The following is an 18944-nucleotide window of genomic DNA, read 5'->3' as shown; positions in this document are numbered from 1 at the left end:
ACTATATATATATGTACATAATTATATATATATAATGATATTTTTAATTATACTACTAATTATACATGCCTATTAATAAAAATTATTAATTATTTATAGTAAATTTATTAATACATTTATATTAAATTCCTAACTACACTTAATACAATAACACTTTTTTCTAAAAAAAATACAATAATAATTTAGTGATTGTATTTGTATCAAAAGTGAAAACTTGATTATTTTAGTTATATTTGTTTTATCATATTAGATTGCATTCAAATAACCTTTGTTTAATTATTTTTATGAGTTTCAATAGTGAAGTTATAATGAATAATAATTTGGTGATGTGTTAATATTTTAGTACTTGATTATTTGCTCAAAATTAATTATAATAAAATTATATAATAAAGTTTAATGAAATTTAATTTTAGTACTTCCCCTGCGGGTGCTCCCGCGGGGAAGCGAGGCGGAGTGGGGAGAATTAAAATGCAACAGGGCAGGGGTTGGGAGAGGTGTCCCCCACCCCATTGCCATCCCTAGTTTTAGAGGAGATTTCCGATATTTTGAAAATCTCAGCGGAAGGCAATGAGACTATAAAAAACCCTAGGGAGGTTTCTAAAATTATCCCTTTATTCTGTAAATGGGACCGTCCTTACTGTCCCATGAAAGATTGGTCCAGAAATGTACGGACGCCAGCTCTCTGAGTCTTTTCCCATAAAGATATGTAGCATTGGATTTTGATTCTTTTAGATATATCTTTCTTGTGCATTTCAATCATTGCAATTTAATAATTGTTTTTTAGATTGGATTTACATGTTTAGTTTTGGAGAGGCCCCTGATCTGGACACGAGGCTTGACAAGTTGTATCTCTACTCGATTTTGGGTATTTAATAATTTCATATTTTATCACACCATTGTTTCTTAGATTGGATTTACATGTTTAATTCTGGAGAGTTCCCCTAATTTGGATTCGAGGCCTGAAAAATTATACTTCTACTCGCTTTTGGGTATTAAGTAATTTCATATTTTATTACACTATTGTTTCTTAGATTGGATTTTGATTATTTTAGATTATGTCTTTCTCGTGCATTTCAATCTTTGCAATTTAATTGTTTGGACCGGAGATTATTTGTATAAATATATTTACTTACATCATCATTACAATTTTCAATATATCTTTTTATCTTTTCAATTACCTTTTTATTTCACATACATCACATCACAAAAAATGCTACAGTAAAAATATCTCAAATGATTTACAATCCAAACACACATATATTTCTTAGATTGGACTTATCTGTTTAGTTCTGGAGAGGCCCCTCTGATCTCAATTCGAGACCTTGCAAGTTGTATTTCTACTCAATTTCAGGTATTTAGTATTTTCATATTTTATTACACCATTTTTCAATTCAATCACATCATATTTCAAATCACGGTACACTATTTTCCAACTCAATTACATTAAAAGGCAAACTTGTGAGACCCTGATCCTATTGATATTGTCACATGCAGATTATATTATAATAAAAGAAAAATTGCCAAATTGGTCTCTTAAATTTTCGGTAAAAGCTTTTTTTAGTCCATCAAAATTAGAATTAGTCAAAATAGTCCATCAAAATATAAAAAAGAAAAGCGTCCTTTTAGTCTGCGAGCTCATTCCTTCATCAGTTTTCTAGCCCAAAAGTGCGTGCCTTTCTTAGGTAACCCACAATTTAAATAGAAAAATGGGAACACAATTTATTTTCTTCCAAAAAAAGCACATGACAATCACATGACCACCTCCTGAATAGGGAATCCTAATTATTATCCGCCAAATTCACAATCGAAGAAAGAGTAAACTAGAGATGACCTTTACACTTTCTTGTTCGATTATGGATATGGTGGATATGAATTAAGATTCCTTTGCTAGAGGAGTGGTTATGTGATTGTCATGTCTTTTTTTTTAAGAGAAACTAGATGGAATTTAACTTGCTATATAAGACAATTTATTATGCACAATAATGGTTTCTAGATATCGATTCTTACATTTCTTCTGAGCTTTGATTTGCATCTTATGTGACTGATACATCGAATTGACTTCATAATTCGTACCGATAGATAATCAATAATGCAACCGGGTGATTCATGAGTTGATAAAGAATTCAGTGCTCTTAAGTGGTAGTTGCAAGTCTTGATCACATGATTCTAGCTGTCGATCTCTTCGATTTGGACTCCAATATTTTTCCAATAGTTTTGACTATTTCAGATTATGTCTTTCTTGTCTCTTTCAACTTTTACAATTTAATAATTGTTTCTTAGATTAATAACTGTCTTTTTTATGCCAATGTGCTGATAGAGAGGTACCAGTACAGACAGACTTAGAGTAAATCATAACTGATAGAGAGGTACCAGTACAGACAGAAAATAATCAAAGATATAATTGGTGATTTACGTGTGGATAAAGAATTGAGTGCTTTTCTAATTAATAAAGACTAAAGTGTTTCCTAAGTAATAGCTGCACTCTTTGAGATTATGTCTTTCTTGTGCATTTCAATCTTTGCAATTTAATAATTTTTTCTGAGATGGGATTTACATGTTTAGTTCAGGCCCTTGATTTGGATCTGGAGTTGTACTTTACTTGATTTCGGGATAAGTTAGTAATTTCACGTTTTATTGCACTCTATGTCAAATCATTTACAATATATTTAAACTTTTGGTATACTATTTTCCAACCCAGTTACTTCAAAGAGCAAACTTGTGGAAAATAAAACTTGTGAGGCCCTTCCACCCCTGATCCCATTAATATTACACATGCTGATTATATTGCAATAAACGAAAAATTGTCAAATTAGTTCCATCCAATTTTTGATAAATTTTTGGAAAAATCGTTCAAAACGTCCCTCATGTTTTATAAAATAGCTTTTTTCTTCCCTCACTATTAAAAGTGTAATTTTACGTCCCTTACAAATTCACATTGGTCAAATTTGGTCACCATCTAGATTTTCGACTAGTTTTTGGCCAAAATTTATCACGTGCCTTGCATGTGATCATTTTTTAGGGACAAAATTATCAAATCAAATTTTACATAATCTGATCTATAGACCCTTATATTTTACAAAATGAATTGTTTCGTTTTTCACATTTTTTAAAATGAATTTTCTCATCTCTTATTGACCATGTGTATGAATAGTTTTTTTTTTTAAAAAAAAAAATTCATGTATATATCTATTTGATTTCACTTCAACAAACAAATTGTTGTTGTACACATACTATTTAATAGATACATACATGAGTTTAAATCTAAAAATTTTGTTTTAAACCCATATATATCCATTTGATTTCACCATGTTAATCTATTCAATATTTGTGGCCTTTTCTTTTTTGGTAATGATTCATTTATTGAGTTGTTTAATAAAACCATCTAATTAATCGGTCCTAACTCAAATTCTATAGTCATGCTAACAAATTATGATTTAAATCTAAAATTTCTACTCGTCACCTTTTAAGACCAATAGTTAAATTTCTTGCCTTGTGATTGTTTTAAAATTTGAAAGTGTCAATCACTTATTTCATTTTGTCATACTTTTTCTTCGTTTATTTTTTTCTGTCCAAATTTAATTCAATATAAGCACTTGATAATGTTTAGAATTAAATGTCTTCTTTGTTTTCAATTTTCGAGTAAAAAGAAATGAACGAGTGAAAAATTAATATTTTTTTTAAAATTTCTGTATATATCTATTTAATTTCACCCGAATAGTATGTTTAGACAAAATCAAATAGAAATATATTACATGTTATTTGTATTATTTAGATGAAATTAAATAGCTATATACATGAATTTTTTTTAAAAATTTGTTCATACACATGGTCAATGAGGGATAAAAAAATATTTTGTAAAATGTAAGGGCTGAAAAATTCATTTTATGAAATATAAGGGACGAAACAATTCATTTTGTAAAATGTAAGAGATGAAAAAATTTATTTTTGTGAAATATGAGGGACTATGAATCGGATTATGTAAATTTTAATTTGATAATTTTGCTCTTAAAAAATGATCACGTGCAAGGCACGTGGTGGATTCTAACAAAAAATTAGTCAGAAACCTAGGTAGGGATCAAATTTGACTAATGTGAATTTGTAAATGACATAAAAGTACACTTTTAAAAATGAGGGACGACAAAAGTCATTTTACAAAATATGAGAAATGTTTTGTATGATTTTTCCTAATTTTTTCAGTCCCTCACAATTAGAATTAGCTAAAATAGACCCTTAAATTAAAAAAAATGCATCATTTAGTCATAGAGCTCGTTTTTTATCAGTTTTTTGACCAAAAATGCACACCTCTTAGATGCCCACCATTGTGATGGCAAAATGGGAACACAATTTATTTTCTTCCAGAAAAAAAAAAAAAAAAAAAAGCACAAGGCAATCGTATGACCGTCTCCCGAATAGAGTATCCTAATTCTTTTCCACCAGACTCTTGATCAAACATGAAAGGGTAACCTGCACGTGACCTTATGCTTTCTTAAAGTGATGGTTTAATAGGTGATGATTTTTACCAAAAATTAATATAAACAACCACCAAACATTTTTTTGGTTAGATCTGCAGTAAAAATTGCAGGTTACATCCATTTGCTAATGTCATACTAATGCAAATTTTGTTATTCTTTCCTTTGGGGAAAGAACGGGAATTGTTCCCTAAAATGAAAACTTTTCCCTGCAGAAATACTCTTTAAGATTCCACATCTAAGACTCTCCCAAAAGTATTCCCAAAGCAACACTTGGTGGCTTGCAGCAGGAAATTAGTACCTCCACAAGGAGCGACTAGAAACAAAAACTTCTTGTGCTCAATAATTCATATTGCTTTAGAAATTGTATATGCTTCTGAAAGAAGTTCTTAAGGTGATCTTGCGCATGACATTTCCAGTTTGACAGTCTTAAAATTAAAAATTCAAGTTTTATAGATATTCTTACCTTAAAATAAGCAAATAAATGTAAATTTTAGTCCACCCCAAAAAAAAATAAAAAATCCAAGACTCAAAAAAAAAAAAAACATGTTAATTAGTGGGGGCTGATGTCAGTAGCACCTAAAAAATCCAGACTCAAGCTGGCATGGGATTCGAAGCAGCACAAATGCAATCTGGCGCCGGTTCCTAACGATGCTTGTCCGCGAGTTTCAGCTAAATCTGGATCTCACAAGTTGAGTTGTTATCTAGCTTGAATAGGTTGTGTAATTTTTATATTATTTGGTGTAAACTAGTATAATTTTAGTGTAAAATTTTAGTTTGTAACTTGTACAACTAAATTTGTACAAAGATCATGTTTTATACTTGAAGTCATTTTATTTACACAACTTGGAAGGCCCCAAATCCTGTTTGAGCTTGGGTTGGAGATGAGGAGCGAAAGTTGGATAACAAGAAATTGGAATTGTTGGATTACGAACATTATACGTGAAATTATTGGAATTATACATGATCTTATACGTGATTATTGGATTACATTATACATCTTGGGACGTACATTATACATGATCTTGATTATTCCAATTATTGGAAACGGAATAGACATCTTTAACTTAAAACAAAAATTAGAAAAAGATGGTGGAATTTAAGAAGTGAGGTATGGGAAATAGAATTTTTTTTATTGGATGCCTATTTTGGAAACTATACAATAGAATTTTTTTTTATTGGGTATTTCTCTTTTCTTTTTTCTTGGCCTCTTAAATTTCTCTACACTTCTATTTGGTTTTCTCTTCTCCCGCTGTTGGAGACCAAATTTTGACTTTGCTTTTCTCAAAATTATACTTGGCTCAGGTACTAAGAGACTAGTCACCGATGATACATACAATTTTAGGTACTCAATTAAGAGAGTTCAACTTAGACTAGTTTGTCTGCTACTTCTCAGTATACCATGCATTACGAAGTTGAGTCAAAGCGCTCCACCTGTGGCCCCAACCCCCCCCCCCCCCCCCCCCCCCCCCCCCCCCCGGCCCAAAAAAAAGGAAATTCTCACCACAAAAAAAAAAAAAAAGAGCAATAGTAAACTCAAGAAGGTCTAAGGACAGGTAGACAGCAAATGGGATTAACCAAGTATTTTCGAACATGCTTAGAGGCTAGACAAACGATAGAGTTTTTCTTTTTTGATCAATGATGATTTTTTTAATTCATTTTTGTTTATCCTTGAAAAAGATGGAAAATAGGGCTCCAATTGCACTCTTATTGCCCATGAACTTTGAAGTACTCACAAATTAGAATTTGGAGCGGGACCGTCTCTGAACTATTTAGATCTCTTTGAACAATTTGTTACAAGTGGTTAAAAAGGAGTTACACTTTATACAAACAGTGTTACACTGTTTAGGGACCCAAGTTGCACAAATTACATCATCTTACCGAGTTACGTGCCATTGCGATCTAATATTCGAAACTCTTGTCAAATATCAAGATCTTGTGCAACGCATTTGCACAAACAGTAGAAGATCTTACCCCCCCAAAAAAAAAAGGGAAAATGGTAAATCTCAAAATCAAGAAGATTCACGCGTCGTGAGGAACAATACAAGCACAAATTGGCTTTTGAGGGCCAAAAACATAAGTGCAATACTTAAAGATTCACACGTTATCGATGGTGGAGTGATATTTATACGACGACATTAAACATCACTAGAAGTGAACTACTGAGGCTTCTGGCACGTAAGAATGCAATACTTGAACAGACCAGTTTTAAATTTTTCGAACACTGACGGCATCATCAGCGCCCTGATGCTCAATTGCCTCCATCCTATATTAATTGAAATTGAGAAAAGATGGAGAAATGGTTAATGATTATAGCATAATGGTAATGAATTGGCTATGCTAGTGAAATAAAATTACAAGATAGATAATGGCAATGAATTGGCTATGCTAGTGAAATACACAATGCTTACCAGCATGTCTAACATACGCCATGATTCCTTTCCATGACAACGTTATCTTCCTCATTTCTGCATAATATGGAGCAACGTGTGGAGACCAGTCTGCATACTTGATCTCCTAGTTAACAACAGGAGACTTAGATAATCGGGAAAAGGAAAATTTTGTGACGAAGAAAAATAGTGATACTGATCGAATAAATAAGTAGCAAAAAGGAACCGCAATTGAACACCTCAAGAGAGCAGGACTTGAATAAATTTATGTAATCAGCAGCAGAAATCCACTTAATACGAATGCTGCTCTCCAGTTGGCTCAGTAACTTTTTCTCATCTGGATGCAAATCTTGTTCAAGAGGCGAAAGATCCCTATGACACCAAGTGAGTAAAATGATAGTAGCACCAGGGGCAGCCACCCGATTCAACTCATGAACGAACTTCATCAAGAAGAAAATAGCATCAGCAGAATTTTATATTATTACATATATGTGATGCCTACGTTCAACAGGTAGGGTAGATAATCTTTTTTAAAGAATGATAAAAAAAAAATAAAGAGAAATAGTAATTGTAAAGGATAGAAGAAGAAAAATAACCTTTGTTTTGTCGCTTATGTGATCTGCGCACTCAATACACCAAATTAAATCGAATGACCCATCTGCAAATGGCTGATTCAGTGCATCTGCCACTTCAAAGGAGACCTGCTGCGTACATTTTAGTAGCTGTTAGGAAAAGAAAGCAGCACTACTATATATCTGCCTAATGATTTTACGTCTTTTTCTTTCTTACTTCTCTTTCTAGCATTGTGGTGGCTTTTACTTGGAATTTGGAGTAAAGTTCCGAGTCATTCTACAAAGTTTATTTGAATGTGACTTGATCTAAATTTAAAACTTGGTATAATCAAATAATATATGGTTAATCTTCTCCGTACTGACATGCATAATAATTAATCTTAATTTGAATTTCAAATTCATGTGTTGCACGTGTGAAAAACATCTAAATCTAATAGTGTATAAATTATTAGTTAGTGCATAGAAGATTAATTCTACATACATACATATATATACATACACACATATATGTATATATATATATATGCATGTATATGTGCATGTGTGTGCATGTTGTGTGTGTGTATGTATATGTATATGTACATGTATATATATATACATACATGCACACACATATATATATATATATGTATGTATGTGTGTATGTATATGTACACACATACGTATGTATGCATAGTAGTAGTATGCACCCTGTCATCATTCCTTAAGAAATGGAAGAATGAAAATTTTTACTCATTGTGCACTTGCATAAAAATTGTAACACGGAGAGTTCATACAAACCTGGCTTTCTAATCCTTGGGCAGAAGTTAGAACACGAGCTCTTTCAGCCTCAACAGGGCTAAGGGTGATGCCTTTACATTGAGAACCATATTTACTTGCTAGGTACCTGGTGCTGCCACCAATACCGCATCCAACATCAAGTATGTTTCTTGGTTTCTTAGATGGATCCTCTGCATATTATTTCATGATAAATAATGCCGGTTGGTTGACTATTAAACAAAAAATGAAACAAAAAATGACCAAGTTGGAGAGGAGAAAAAACTAGAAATTATGAGGAGGATGTTTCACTAGCTAGGAAAGAAAATAGACACATTGAAAAGCAATCAAACCATTTCTTTTTTCAATGCGTGCATGACCTAAACCCAGAGTACCAATTACAGAAATTGCATATGATTGCCCAGAAAAAACAAATTCTATGCTTAATGTATATTCACATTGCATCAGGCTTGTCCAAATTATAGAACTAATCCTGTAATTTGACCAATTTGTAATCTAACCTTTTGAATAGCCAAATACCCCTAAATCCATTACAAATGTAGCCAAAGAAAAACTAAAGCTACTAAAATGAGAAAGAAAAGGAAAGACCAAAAGAAAGAAGAACAAGAAAATGCTGCTTCTGTTTTTATCCTTCCCCAGTTGATTATCCCCATTTACATGTGCATGTACTATTGGGTGTAGAATTTGGTACTTCAATTCAAAATAAGGGATTTAAAATTTCGTTTTAGATTGTACGTCGAAGGTTTAAACCCTACACCCACACCTCATAGTTAAAAAATTCAAAAAGTTTGGCAGAGCACCTCTTTGGTTTAGATGAACTTGCTTGCTCTCTAACCCCTTATACAACCTAGTTGGATTTCTCCATTGTAGGGTAGGATGGTATAGATGTTGCTGATTGATAAAAAAAAAAATTGAAATGGTGTTTTTTGGTCATGAACTGAAAGTTTTATTTTCTTTCCTATATGTGAAGAAGTATTTAGCTTGAAAGGAAATAATAGAAGTAAAGTGAGGGCTGCGTTTAATTGCCAATATTGTATTTAAAGTGAGGGCCGGGTATTTGACAAATGTTTTGCTACTGGGGGATTCGACTGTAATCTGATCAAATCACAAGGCATACTTTTTAATTAGGTCAAATCTTAGGAAATATGATTGAAATTGAGTGATACCAATAAAATTATGTGTTGATTTTTCGAAGGTAAGCAATATTTTGTGTTGTTAAGAACAAGATGCATGACTAGCGCAATTGGCAGAGAAATGATAATTGCTTAAGATTAGAATAAATTTTATATACATTGTAAGTATATATACTGTCAAATTCAAATTTTGCACGTGTATTATATATTTAATGGTGATAGTGTATCCACTAACAGTGTTTATAAGATTAATCCTTAAGATTATGACGACTTATTGAGAAGTATTTCACGTAGTAGAGATTCTGACAAGAGCACTTATTTAGTGTTCAATTATATCATTTGGGGGCAAAGTTACATAAGTGCCTTTTCTATTAGAAATATTTTATCAATTTATTTAGTTCAAAGTTCATGATAAAATGGTCAAATTTTATTTTTATGATTTTTTTGAAATACAAAAGTTAATTTTGAGCTCGTATTAAAAGTGCTTTGAGATCAAAAGCTTTGCCCCTAAACTTGCAGGTTCCGAAACAATTTAAAATTGCTTCTATTGCCCAAAATATTTCTTTAGCAAAAGCATCACATTCCCCAACACTCTTTTTAAACGATTCGGTAAAGGTTGCCTTAATGAATGGAAAATTCTATCCAAAGTTTCAGTGCCTTGGCTCTAAGTAACTCCGGTACAGGAATGTCAACCCGGACAAAATCCGTACATTCACACCCAAATCCGACATGTAATAAACTAGTTTAGATCCGGATTCAGATTTTGACGGGGACCAATATATAGTTTCGGATTCGAATTTCATCAGATCCAGATTTGAGTCGGATATATCCAAATTTTAAAATTAATTTAAATTAATAATAATATTAGTTCTAACAATTGTTTGATTTATCAAAAATCTTTTTTAAAAAATAATAAGTAGGTTAGCAACAAATTTTTAATGAACATGTAATTTTTTTTTATTAAACTATCTATACTAACTAGATTCACGTCCAAAACGGGTCGGAGCCTATACAAATTGATAGCCGGGGTAGATGACTCAACGAAGTCACAATCGAAATTAACTGGAATTAATCTGCACCCCAGTAAAAAAGCTTAGCTCTGCAGCAAAATACAGTTTTGTTTCATAACTACAGCATTTGTACTTAGAGAAGAAAACTCGAGAGAAACTGCCTATGCATATCTTAAGAGAGGTGCGCTGAATATACCTGATACAGAGGCAAAACGGAGGCCCGCCTCGATCATGCGAGTCTGAGCAGAATGGACATCAGAACCAGGGATAACGGAGCTAGAGTCATAGAAGCCAACATGAAAGTGATCCCCTGTTAGATCCTCTACTATTTTAGATTGGACATCATATGCCATCGCAATTGCCTTGTTCATCTTCTCTGTCTCCACCTTTCCCTCTGTATCCATCTTCTCCCCTTCCATTATTGTTGGTTGTACCGCACAATCCTGTTAACCTTACTCAAGTTTTAGTGCCAAACTAATGAAGGACAGAAAGAAAGATGGTTTTTTTTTTTTTTTTCAGTGTCACATAATATGCAGGTACTAATTCTTTCCTGCTAGACAGCAAGTGTTCCAGATCTAAGCAAAAGATAAATCCCATATATTAGCATGCAAACAGCTGCTGGATTTTTCCAATAACGAAGAAAAACAAACGTCTGAAACTGATAGCCCCTAAAATTTTTATAACAAAAAAAAAAATCAATTAATGAAGTAGACCACAGAGAGAGAGAGAGAGAGAGGGAGAGGGAACAATGTGGCACTGAGTGTATCGGCTTTCTTCGACTATAAAGGTACTAGCATGATAAAATCTGCTTGTAAATGTGTTCCAATGTGTGGGGATATTTATGTAAAACTGCTTTGAGGTTTATAACAATTTCATTTTGCTCCATTCAAGTTTCTGAAAAGTTACAATGATCTCCTTTATTTGGACGTCTACATAATAAATGTCGTTCATATTAAATAAAATTTAATGTCAAGGTACAAGAAGGAATTTACTTCCAGAGTTAGCCTTGCTCTGATTTTTGAAGACTTTTTTTTTCAACTACTTAATAAGTCGAACTCGTGATCTTTTGATTACAAGTAAGGTGTCTTATTGATTAATATACACTTATTTATCATACTCTCAAGAGTATGCAACCTCTTTTTTTTATATCCAATTACCATTCTCTTTTCCTAACTATATAATTAGAAAAATATGTGCTGAAGGTAAGCTAAAAGGAGAATTAAGAAGGAGCAAAATTTGTCATGTTACATGCCTAGGTGATTCACGCAATTCCTCCATTAGCTTCCTTCATTTGCCTTGCAAAGTCCTAGATTGATTATTTCTCATGTAAAATAGCTAACTAGGAATAAATATTAAGTAAAACAATAAACATAAGGGACCAAAATAGTAAACTCTGCAATGGATAATGTCCAATGCATATAAGAAAAGGTGGTTACTTAGAAGTTTATACGTTAATCACAACTCAATTATGTTGATCCGTCTAAATTCATCCATTAATAAGTAGATTTGGATATGCAATGAATTTTGAATGTTTTTCAAAGGAGACTCAGTTGAACTCATTGGATTAGTGCGTAATAGATAGGCTCACATTGCCCATTTATACCCATTTAAAAATAATGGTATATTTAAAATAAATTTTGGTGAATGTTCAATAGATAAATTTGAATTTCTTACCCACCTAATAAGAATAAAATGTCATTATTTCTTATTAACAATATCTAAAAAAAGGAACATAACATTCTAAAAAAAAACAAGTAAAATTTTAAACATATCATAAATGTGTAATTGAATATACCAATACCCATTTATTAAATTAATGGACATAAATGGATTGATAGATTTTGACTCATTTATTAAATAGGTATAAATAGATTAATCTAATTACAAACCAATCCCAATCACATTTTGACACCTCTAACTTTTAGTATGATAAGCTTTGCATGTGTAGTACCATTGTATTAATGATACCATCCAGAACTAAACATGTAAATCCAATCTAAGAAAGAATTATTAAATTGTAAAGATTGAAATGCACAAGACATACATTATCTAATAAAATCAAAACTATTTGAATAAGATCGGAATCCAAATAAAAGAGATCAACAACTAGAATCATGTAATCAAGAGGTATAACTACCACTTAACACACAGTTTTTTATCATCTCGTGAGTCACGCAGTTATATTTTTTTATTATTTTCTATTCGTACGAAGTTCGAAGTTAATTGAATGTATCCACCACAAAAATGCAAATCAGAGCTCAGAAGAAATGTAAGAATCGACATCCAAGAAACCATTATTGTGTGAGATTGAGTATAAGATGGATATTTCAGATTTGATGAGGTTTTGGTTGGCCCGACCACGTGAAATCATTAGTTCTGATTAGGGGTACATTTGAATCGAATCGAATTCGAGTAGTGCACTATTCGAACTCGAGTTCAAACTCAACTTTGGTTTACTGAATTCGAATTCGAACTCGAATTCAAGTTTAATTAAATCTAATCGAATTAAGTGAAACTCGATCTAGTCTATTGGAGTACAATCGAGTTTAATCAAGTCTATTCGAATCTAATCAACCTCCCGTAATAAAAATTAATATTTTACATATAATTTTGAATAAAAGATATTATTGACATTTCATAATAATAAATATAAAAATTAAAAATATATTGTAAAAAATTTGATTAGACTCGTCGAACCTTCGAAAACAAAATATTGGAGTTTGAGCTTTGACACGTGACCACAAATATTCTACGAGATAAGCTTTAGCTGGGGATCGCAGCAAATTGTCCGTCCCCGATTTTCCCTCTATCTGCTGATCAGAAGAAAATGTAAGAAACGACATCCAGAAACCATTATTGTGCATAACAAATTGTTTTACACAGAAACGGGGCCAGCAAACTCAGAGCTTAGAAGAAATAAACGGTTGTTGAGGAATCAATGCCAAGAAGCCATCATTATAAAAATTAAGCAGACGGACAACCACAGAGTTAATAAATTAAAGTTTTCCAATGAGTACAAATATAAGTCCCACGCTAGCTGTCCTAATCTTGTATCAGGAAATATAAAGCTTTTTTTTTTAAAAAAAAAAGCTGGAAATATAAAGTTGAAAAACAGAACGTGGTGTTTTCACGCGACCAGGACAAATTAAGACCTTATCAAATCCGTTGGTATTACTAAATATATAATAAAGTGCTGTATCTTCTTGCACTCTATCGAAAGCTCGGTCCTTTGGAGCCCAAATAGTTATATGAGACCTCAGCAAGGCAGTAACACTAAGTATACAATTTTTTGTTTGAAAGCGTACAGTTACTATCCGTGGTATACTGATTCTTTCAGGAAGGAGGAGGGGGTGACTACAGATACCACCATAACATATGAATTTGACATGTCAATGTTATTATATTTTAAAGGAAAATTTATTTATGCATTGTTAGTGCAAAGATTCTGTAGGCAACAATGAAGTATCATGTTCTTCTTCACTCTTGGTTTGGCTGAAGTTCGCAAATCACAGGATACTATCACAGACCACCTTTAAAAATGTTGTACTATCTCAGAATATCTCAGTTTAGGACAAATCTATGGAAACAACACAAATGGCCTAAAATTGATCTAAACACAAATCCGTACGCAAAAAATAGTGAATAAACCATCTTGATGTACCTTTTTTTTTTTTCTTTTGTTGAAAAACATTCTTGATGTAACTGCAGAGTGCATCCTTGACAAATAAAAAGGAAAAGGAATCAATCTTATAATTAAGCATGAAAAAATAGGACTTACATGAAGATTATGATACTATTTCATATGGAAAATGTTATGATAGATTGATAAAATTAAAAAAAATCTTGCAAAAAAAAAAAGAACAAAATTTCTTCATATATTATTTTATTCTTTTGTTGGAGAACATTCTTCACATACCTGCAAATTGGATCTTTGACAAATTGTAAGGGAAAGCGATAAAACTTATAAATAAGCATAAAAAATATGACTTACATGATTTGATGGTTTTGTATTTAAAATTTGACATGAAAAAGATTATGATCGATTCATAAAAGGATGAGAGAGCAAGGGTGAGGGAGGAATTATTTAGCAAAAGTTTGTCCAATATGGGAAAAAAAATAACGATGCATAGTTATCTAATTTCAACCTGCAAAATTCTCTTTTTTTTATCCTTTCAGCATTTATTGATGCATGGTTATTTGCCGGGTCACTTTTTTCTAATCATCTACCCGGTAGGCCTGTCAACGGATCGGGTCTAGACCCGGACCTGGACCGGATCCGTGAAATTATTGCGGGTATAGGTAGGGATTTAATTCTGTTAACCGGATCCGGATCTTGATCCGTTTTGTCAAACAAAAAATGGGTCGGATACGAATATAGTATTCCGACCTGTATTAGATCCGGATCCGAATATAAATGGATTAATAATTTTAAAAATATATATGTATCAATATAATTTGATTAGGGTGATGTATTTGAGTAAACTTAATTTGATTTCTTTTCTTATTTGGTTTTTTCTTTGTATTAATTAGAAATTAGTGTACAAATATATTTTTTCTCATTTTTATTAAAAATTATAAAGTTTGATATTTTTTTCAGGTAGACCCGACCCGGACCGAGACCCAACGGATTCGAATCCGGAATATAGAGTAGAAGATTCGTCGGGTAAACGGGTCGGATCCGAATCCGATATAATTTGATGGGTCTAAATTCAAAATAATGAATTTTGATCCAGATCCGACCGTTGACAGCCCTATACCCCGGGCTGTGCAATTAATTGTACATTTCCATTGTGCTCATTAATTAATTCAACAACGACTACTGTACTTCTTTAATGCTGTAACTCCACCGACAATGGCACACTAACGCATTCCGTGGCACTACAATAATTCAGTTCAGTATGGACTGGTCCCAGAATCCCGTTAAAGGACAAGAATGGTCCTGTCAATCAACTTTACTAATTAAGAATGCAATCTATCTGCGGTGCTCAATACCTTTACTCGAAGATTGTGCAACTCCAGAAATCCGTCAGTTGTGACTTGTGATGTTCAATTAAATATGGTACCATTATCGTGTGACATGAGGATAAGATTTCCCTCTGTCGCCTCTGATCAGGAGAAAAATGCATGAATCCATGTGCAGAAACCATTATCCTGCTCCCCAAGCATCCTTGGTCCCTCCCTCCTAGATGGGCTTTATTTTTGTCTTTCCCTAAGTGCTTTCTAGAAAGTCCAAATGCTTGAAGATTTATGATGGGTGTTAAATCAACAAAGAGAAAGAAATTCCTATTCCAAAAATACAAACTCAAATGTAGTGACAAATAGGATCACATTCTCATAAACTGAGTGATTTTTTTTTAAATGTCAATAAATTAATCAGAATACTGTGAAAAAAGCTACCAGTTCTATCTAACAAACATATTATTAGAAAAGCTATCATAAATTATTAGAAAAGCTACCAATTTTATCTAACAAACATAAAAGTTTGGTTCATTTACATAAATTGTACATTTGCATGACATAAATTCGAAAGTTTCTATAACAATTAAATTATCTCACTAACCACAAATACTAAAACTACCAAAAAATTACGAATTTGATGTTTTAGATAGTAGTAGATTATTCTAACTAGTTGACAGGCTTTTGATATATGTACAAGTTAAAAAATTTCGAAATACACTCATTTCACTGTAAGTATACAGGTCAACTAGTAGTTTAGGGTATATATCGAGTCGATTTCACGAGAAAGATTAAACAATTACCGGTACTACTTAAACTTCTCTATTATTTAGACTATCAATGAATTATAAAAAGTAAAACCTACTAAACTTATACAAGAAAATAACAAATGAAAGCTCTTTAGATTATGATATTCCTAACTACTCATGCAAGTGCTATATTTTGGTCATTGACTACTACTTTATAGGCTAGTTATGGTGTAATTTCCTTAAGCATATGAATCCTACTTTCGTAGTGAATTAATTATACTCATAACTAATCCATACCTCTTCTCATGGTTATGAATTAGTTACAAATTCATTTTTCAATGAAATTACATGAAATTAATCATCAAAACCACATAGGTGCACCTCTACTTTCGTGAGTATACTCCCTATATTTAGCACTTATTGAACAAATGTTAAATCTCAATTTTCATTGCAGAAACAACATCTTAGATAATCACAATTAATGGTACCAGATTAATCATGATTTAAAGAGTTAAAGTGCTAAATAACTTGCTCAAGTAATAGCATCAAATAGCCAAATAATAAACACTAACAACCATAGGAAGTTCAACCAAACCCAAGGTATAAACTTTAAAGATACATAATAAACACAAATTCCAGAACTTGCATATTAACCATACTTAAGAATCCAATACAAAAGATAAAGAGTTGGAGAAGAGATAATCCATGTCACGTGAGCTTTAACTCCTCCTTCTTCATCTCCATCTTCATCCTAATTTAGCCAATATACAAGAATGGATGAACTAACTATCTAAACTATCTTACACTAAGGAAATGGAAGAATTACATTTCTACAGACTCCAAGCTTCTCCCATATGTCTCTCCTCAATCTTACAAGTTTTTGGCTATTTCAAAACAAAGGTGGTCAAGAAATGAGGCTTACACCTCCCTTTACAGTTGTAAAATGGTTGTCATATGTCTAGCATTACATGTGACTTGTTAGAGGTGAAATCAAATTATCCGCATACAGAGCAGCCTTTTCTGACTACAATCCGGCCGATTTCCGACCGGATTGCTACAGTGACCTTTTTGTGCATTTTGTGTTCAAACTTCACTACTGCTCGAATTTTGTCTCAATTTCAACTGAACTTTTCTTGATGATGGAAGATGAATTAACTCTTGACCAAAACATAAAACTTGTAACCCTTTGAGTTAACTTTCCAATTTATCAAGAATCACCTCATTTGGATTTGTATAAGATGAGAAATGATCGAAATACCCTTGACTGCTCACTGTCTTGTTTCAGTTTCGACCATAGAAAATTAGTTACTGTAATTCAGCTTTTTGACCTGGAAAACCTTAGAACTGGATTTTGATGTCTTCACCAAAGTTGTAGGTCTATCTCTTATCTTCAATTTGATTTAAGAATTATCTCAATCCGATCATTGTAGCTTAAGTCATAGCCAAAATACAAAGATGTGTCAAAGCAGTCAAAATTCACAAAATCTAAGTAAAAAGTGATGAAAACCTCATTTAATCGCTTAAGAACATTTTTCACCAATTATAGCCAAAATGATTCATTTTCTTTCAATAATATAACCAAAGTGACTAAAAATAATATAAAATATCATTCAAATAAAACGTAAATTAGTCACTTATCACTAGTAAATAGTGATCAATTATTTAATTGTATAAAATAATCATTCTCATGAATGAATTGGGAATATATAAAAAATTATAACTGAATAAAGCAAATAAAATCAAATTAGATCCCATAGTATTCAATAAATCAGAACTTTGATTATTCTTTGCCTAGAGTAGGAATTTATCCACTTGTCATGGTTCATCTGCAGCCAAAAGTACGACTAGGTATTGTAGTTGAAGAGAAAAAGAAAATAAGTAATAAAGGGAAAATTAATTTTTTCTAATAACTAACGAACAAAAGAATAGCCAAATATTAGTGCGTTGTTCTTTCTGGCTGTTTTCGTTTCTTCACAACCGTATCCCCAGAAACACACCACCAATCCTTCGTACTAGTACTCACGTAATTCCCCATTACACAAAGGATAAGAATCCTATAAATACTAAAACTAATAAAAAAAAAAGGAAACTAAATATATGGTTCCTAAACTAATAGTATCCAAATTAAAAAAGGAAATAAAATCTCTTGATATTTTCAGGGCAAATGTTTATCAAATACCAAGGTTACCCTTAATCAGTTAACTTCATACATTTTTCTTGATATTTTTACATCCATTAAGCACTCATTACCTTTCCTCTCTCTCTAAGTGAAGTTTGTTCCTACTCACTTACTCACATTCTTCTCTATCTCTCACATGTTAATTCATTCATTATTTTCATGATTTATTAGATTAGTCTTGGCTATAATAATTTCTCGCATACAAATTCTACATGCTCTTATATTTTCATTTTTATAATTTTATTCAAAAGGTTCTTCTTTTCAAACACAATATAATTTAAGTCAAAATAAATAATTGTTTAAAATAAAAATAATCCCAAAAATAGACTTACCGCGTATAAGAAATATTAAGTATTGATCGCATAAGAAAAATTGTCAATTACCAGTGATTTTCAAACTTTTCTATTATTTAGATTATCACAAATAAAACAAGTAAATTATACTACTAACATGATATAAAATTAGTAAAAATAACAATAGAAAGCTTTTAAGGTCATGAAATTCTTAACTGCTCTTACAAATGAAGTTACCGATCAAATGAGTGTTATTACCTTAGCTAGTTATGGTGTAACATTCTATTGTACATGATACACGCTTTCATCGATGTACCAATTAAGCGTGAAACTAAAAGAAACATGAAATAATAATATAGAAATTTTTATCTTTGAGACTTAATTTAATATGCCAACAATAAACCTCCGCGCCGGGA

At 31.8% G+C, this 18944-nt stretch overlaps 1 protein-coding gene across 3 annotated transcripts; it reads right to left on the bottom strand.

Annotated features, from left to right (window-relative positions):
* Nucleotides 1–6270: 6270 nt before the first annotated feature.
* On the bottom strand, nt 6271–11101 carry LOC113723320 (gamma-tocopherol methyltransferase, chloroplastic-like). 3 transcript variants are annotated; one of them, XM_027246481.2, is made up of 6 exons: nt 10548–11101; nt 8212–8381; nt 7456–7563; nt 7099–7299; nt 6881–6983; nt 6271–6735 (listed from the first exon to the last, which is right to left on the bottom strand). In XM_027246481.2, the coding sequence occupies exons 1-6, from the start codon at nt 10768–10770 to the stop codon at nt 6629–6631; spliced, it is 912 nt and encodes a 303-aa protein (XP_027102282.1). In that variant the 5' UTR covers nt 10771–11101; the 3' UTR covers nt 6271–6628. The 3 variants fall into 3 exon arrangements, with proteins under 3 accessions (XP_027102282.1, XP_027102280.1, XP_027102281.1); XM_027246479.2 differs by having other exon boundaries at nt 6881–6986; nt 10548–11092; XM_027246480.2 differs by having other exon boundaries at nt 6881–6986; nt 7456–7560; nt 10548–11092.
* Nucleotides 11102–18944: the final 7843 nt, after the last annotated feature.

Source organism: Coffea arabica, chromosome 6e (assembly GCF_036785885.1).
Source record: "Coffea arabica cultivar ET-39 chromosome 6e, Coffea Arabica ET-39 HiFi, whole genome shotgun sequence".
NCBI lineage: Eukaryota > Viridiplantae > Streptophyta > Magnoliopsida > Gentianales > Rubiaceae > Coffea > Coffea arabica.
This window is presented reverse-complemented; position numbering and strand designations above follow the sequence as displayed.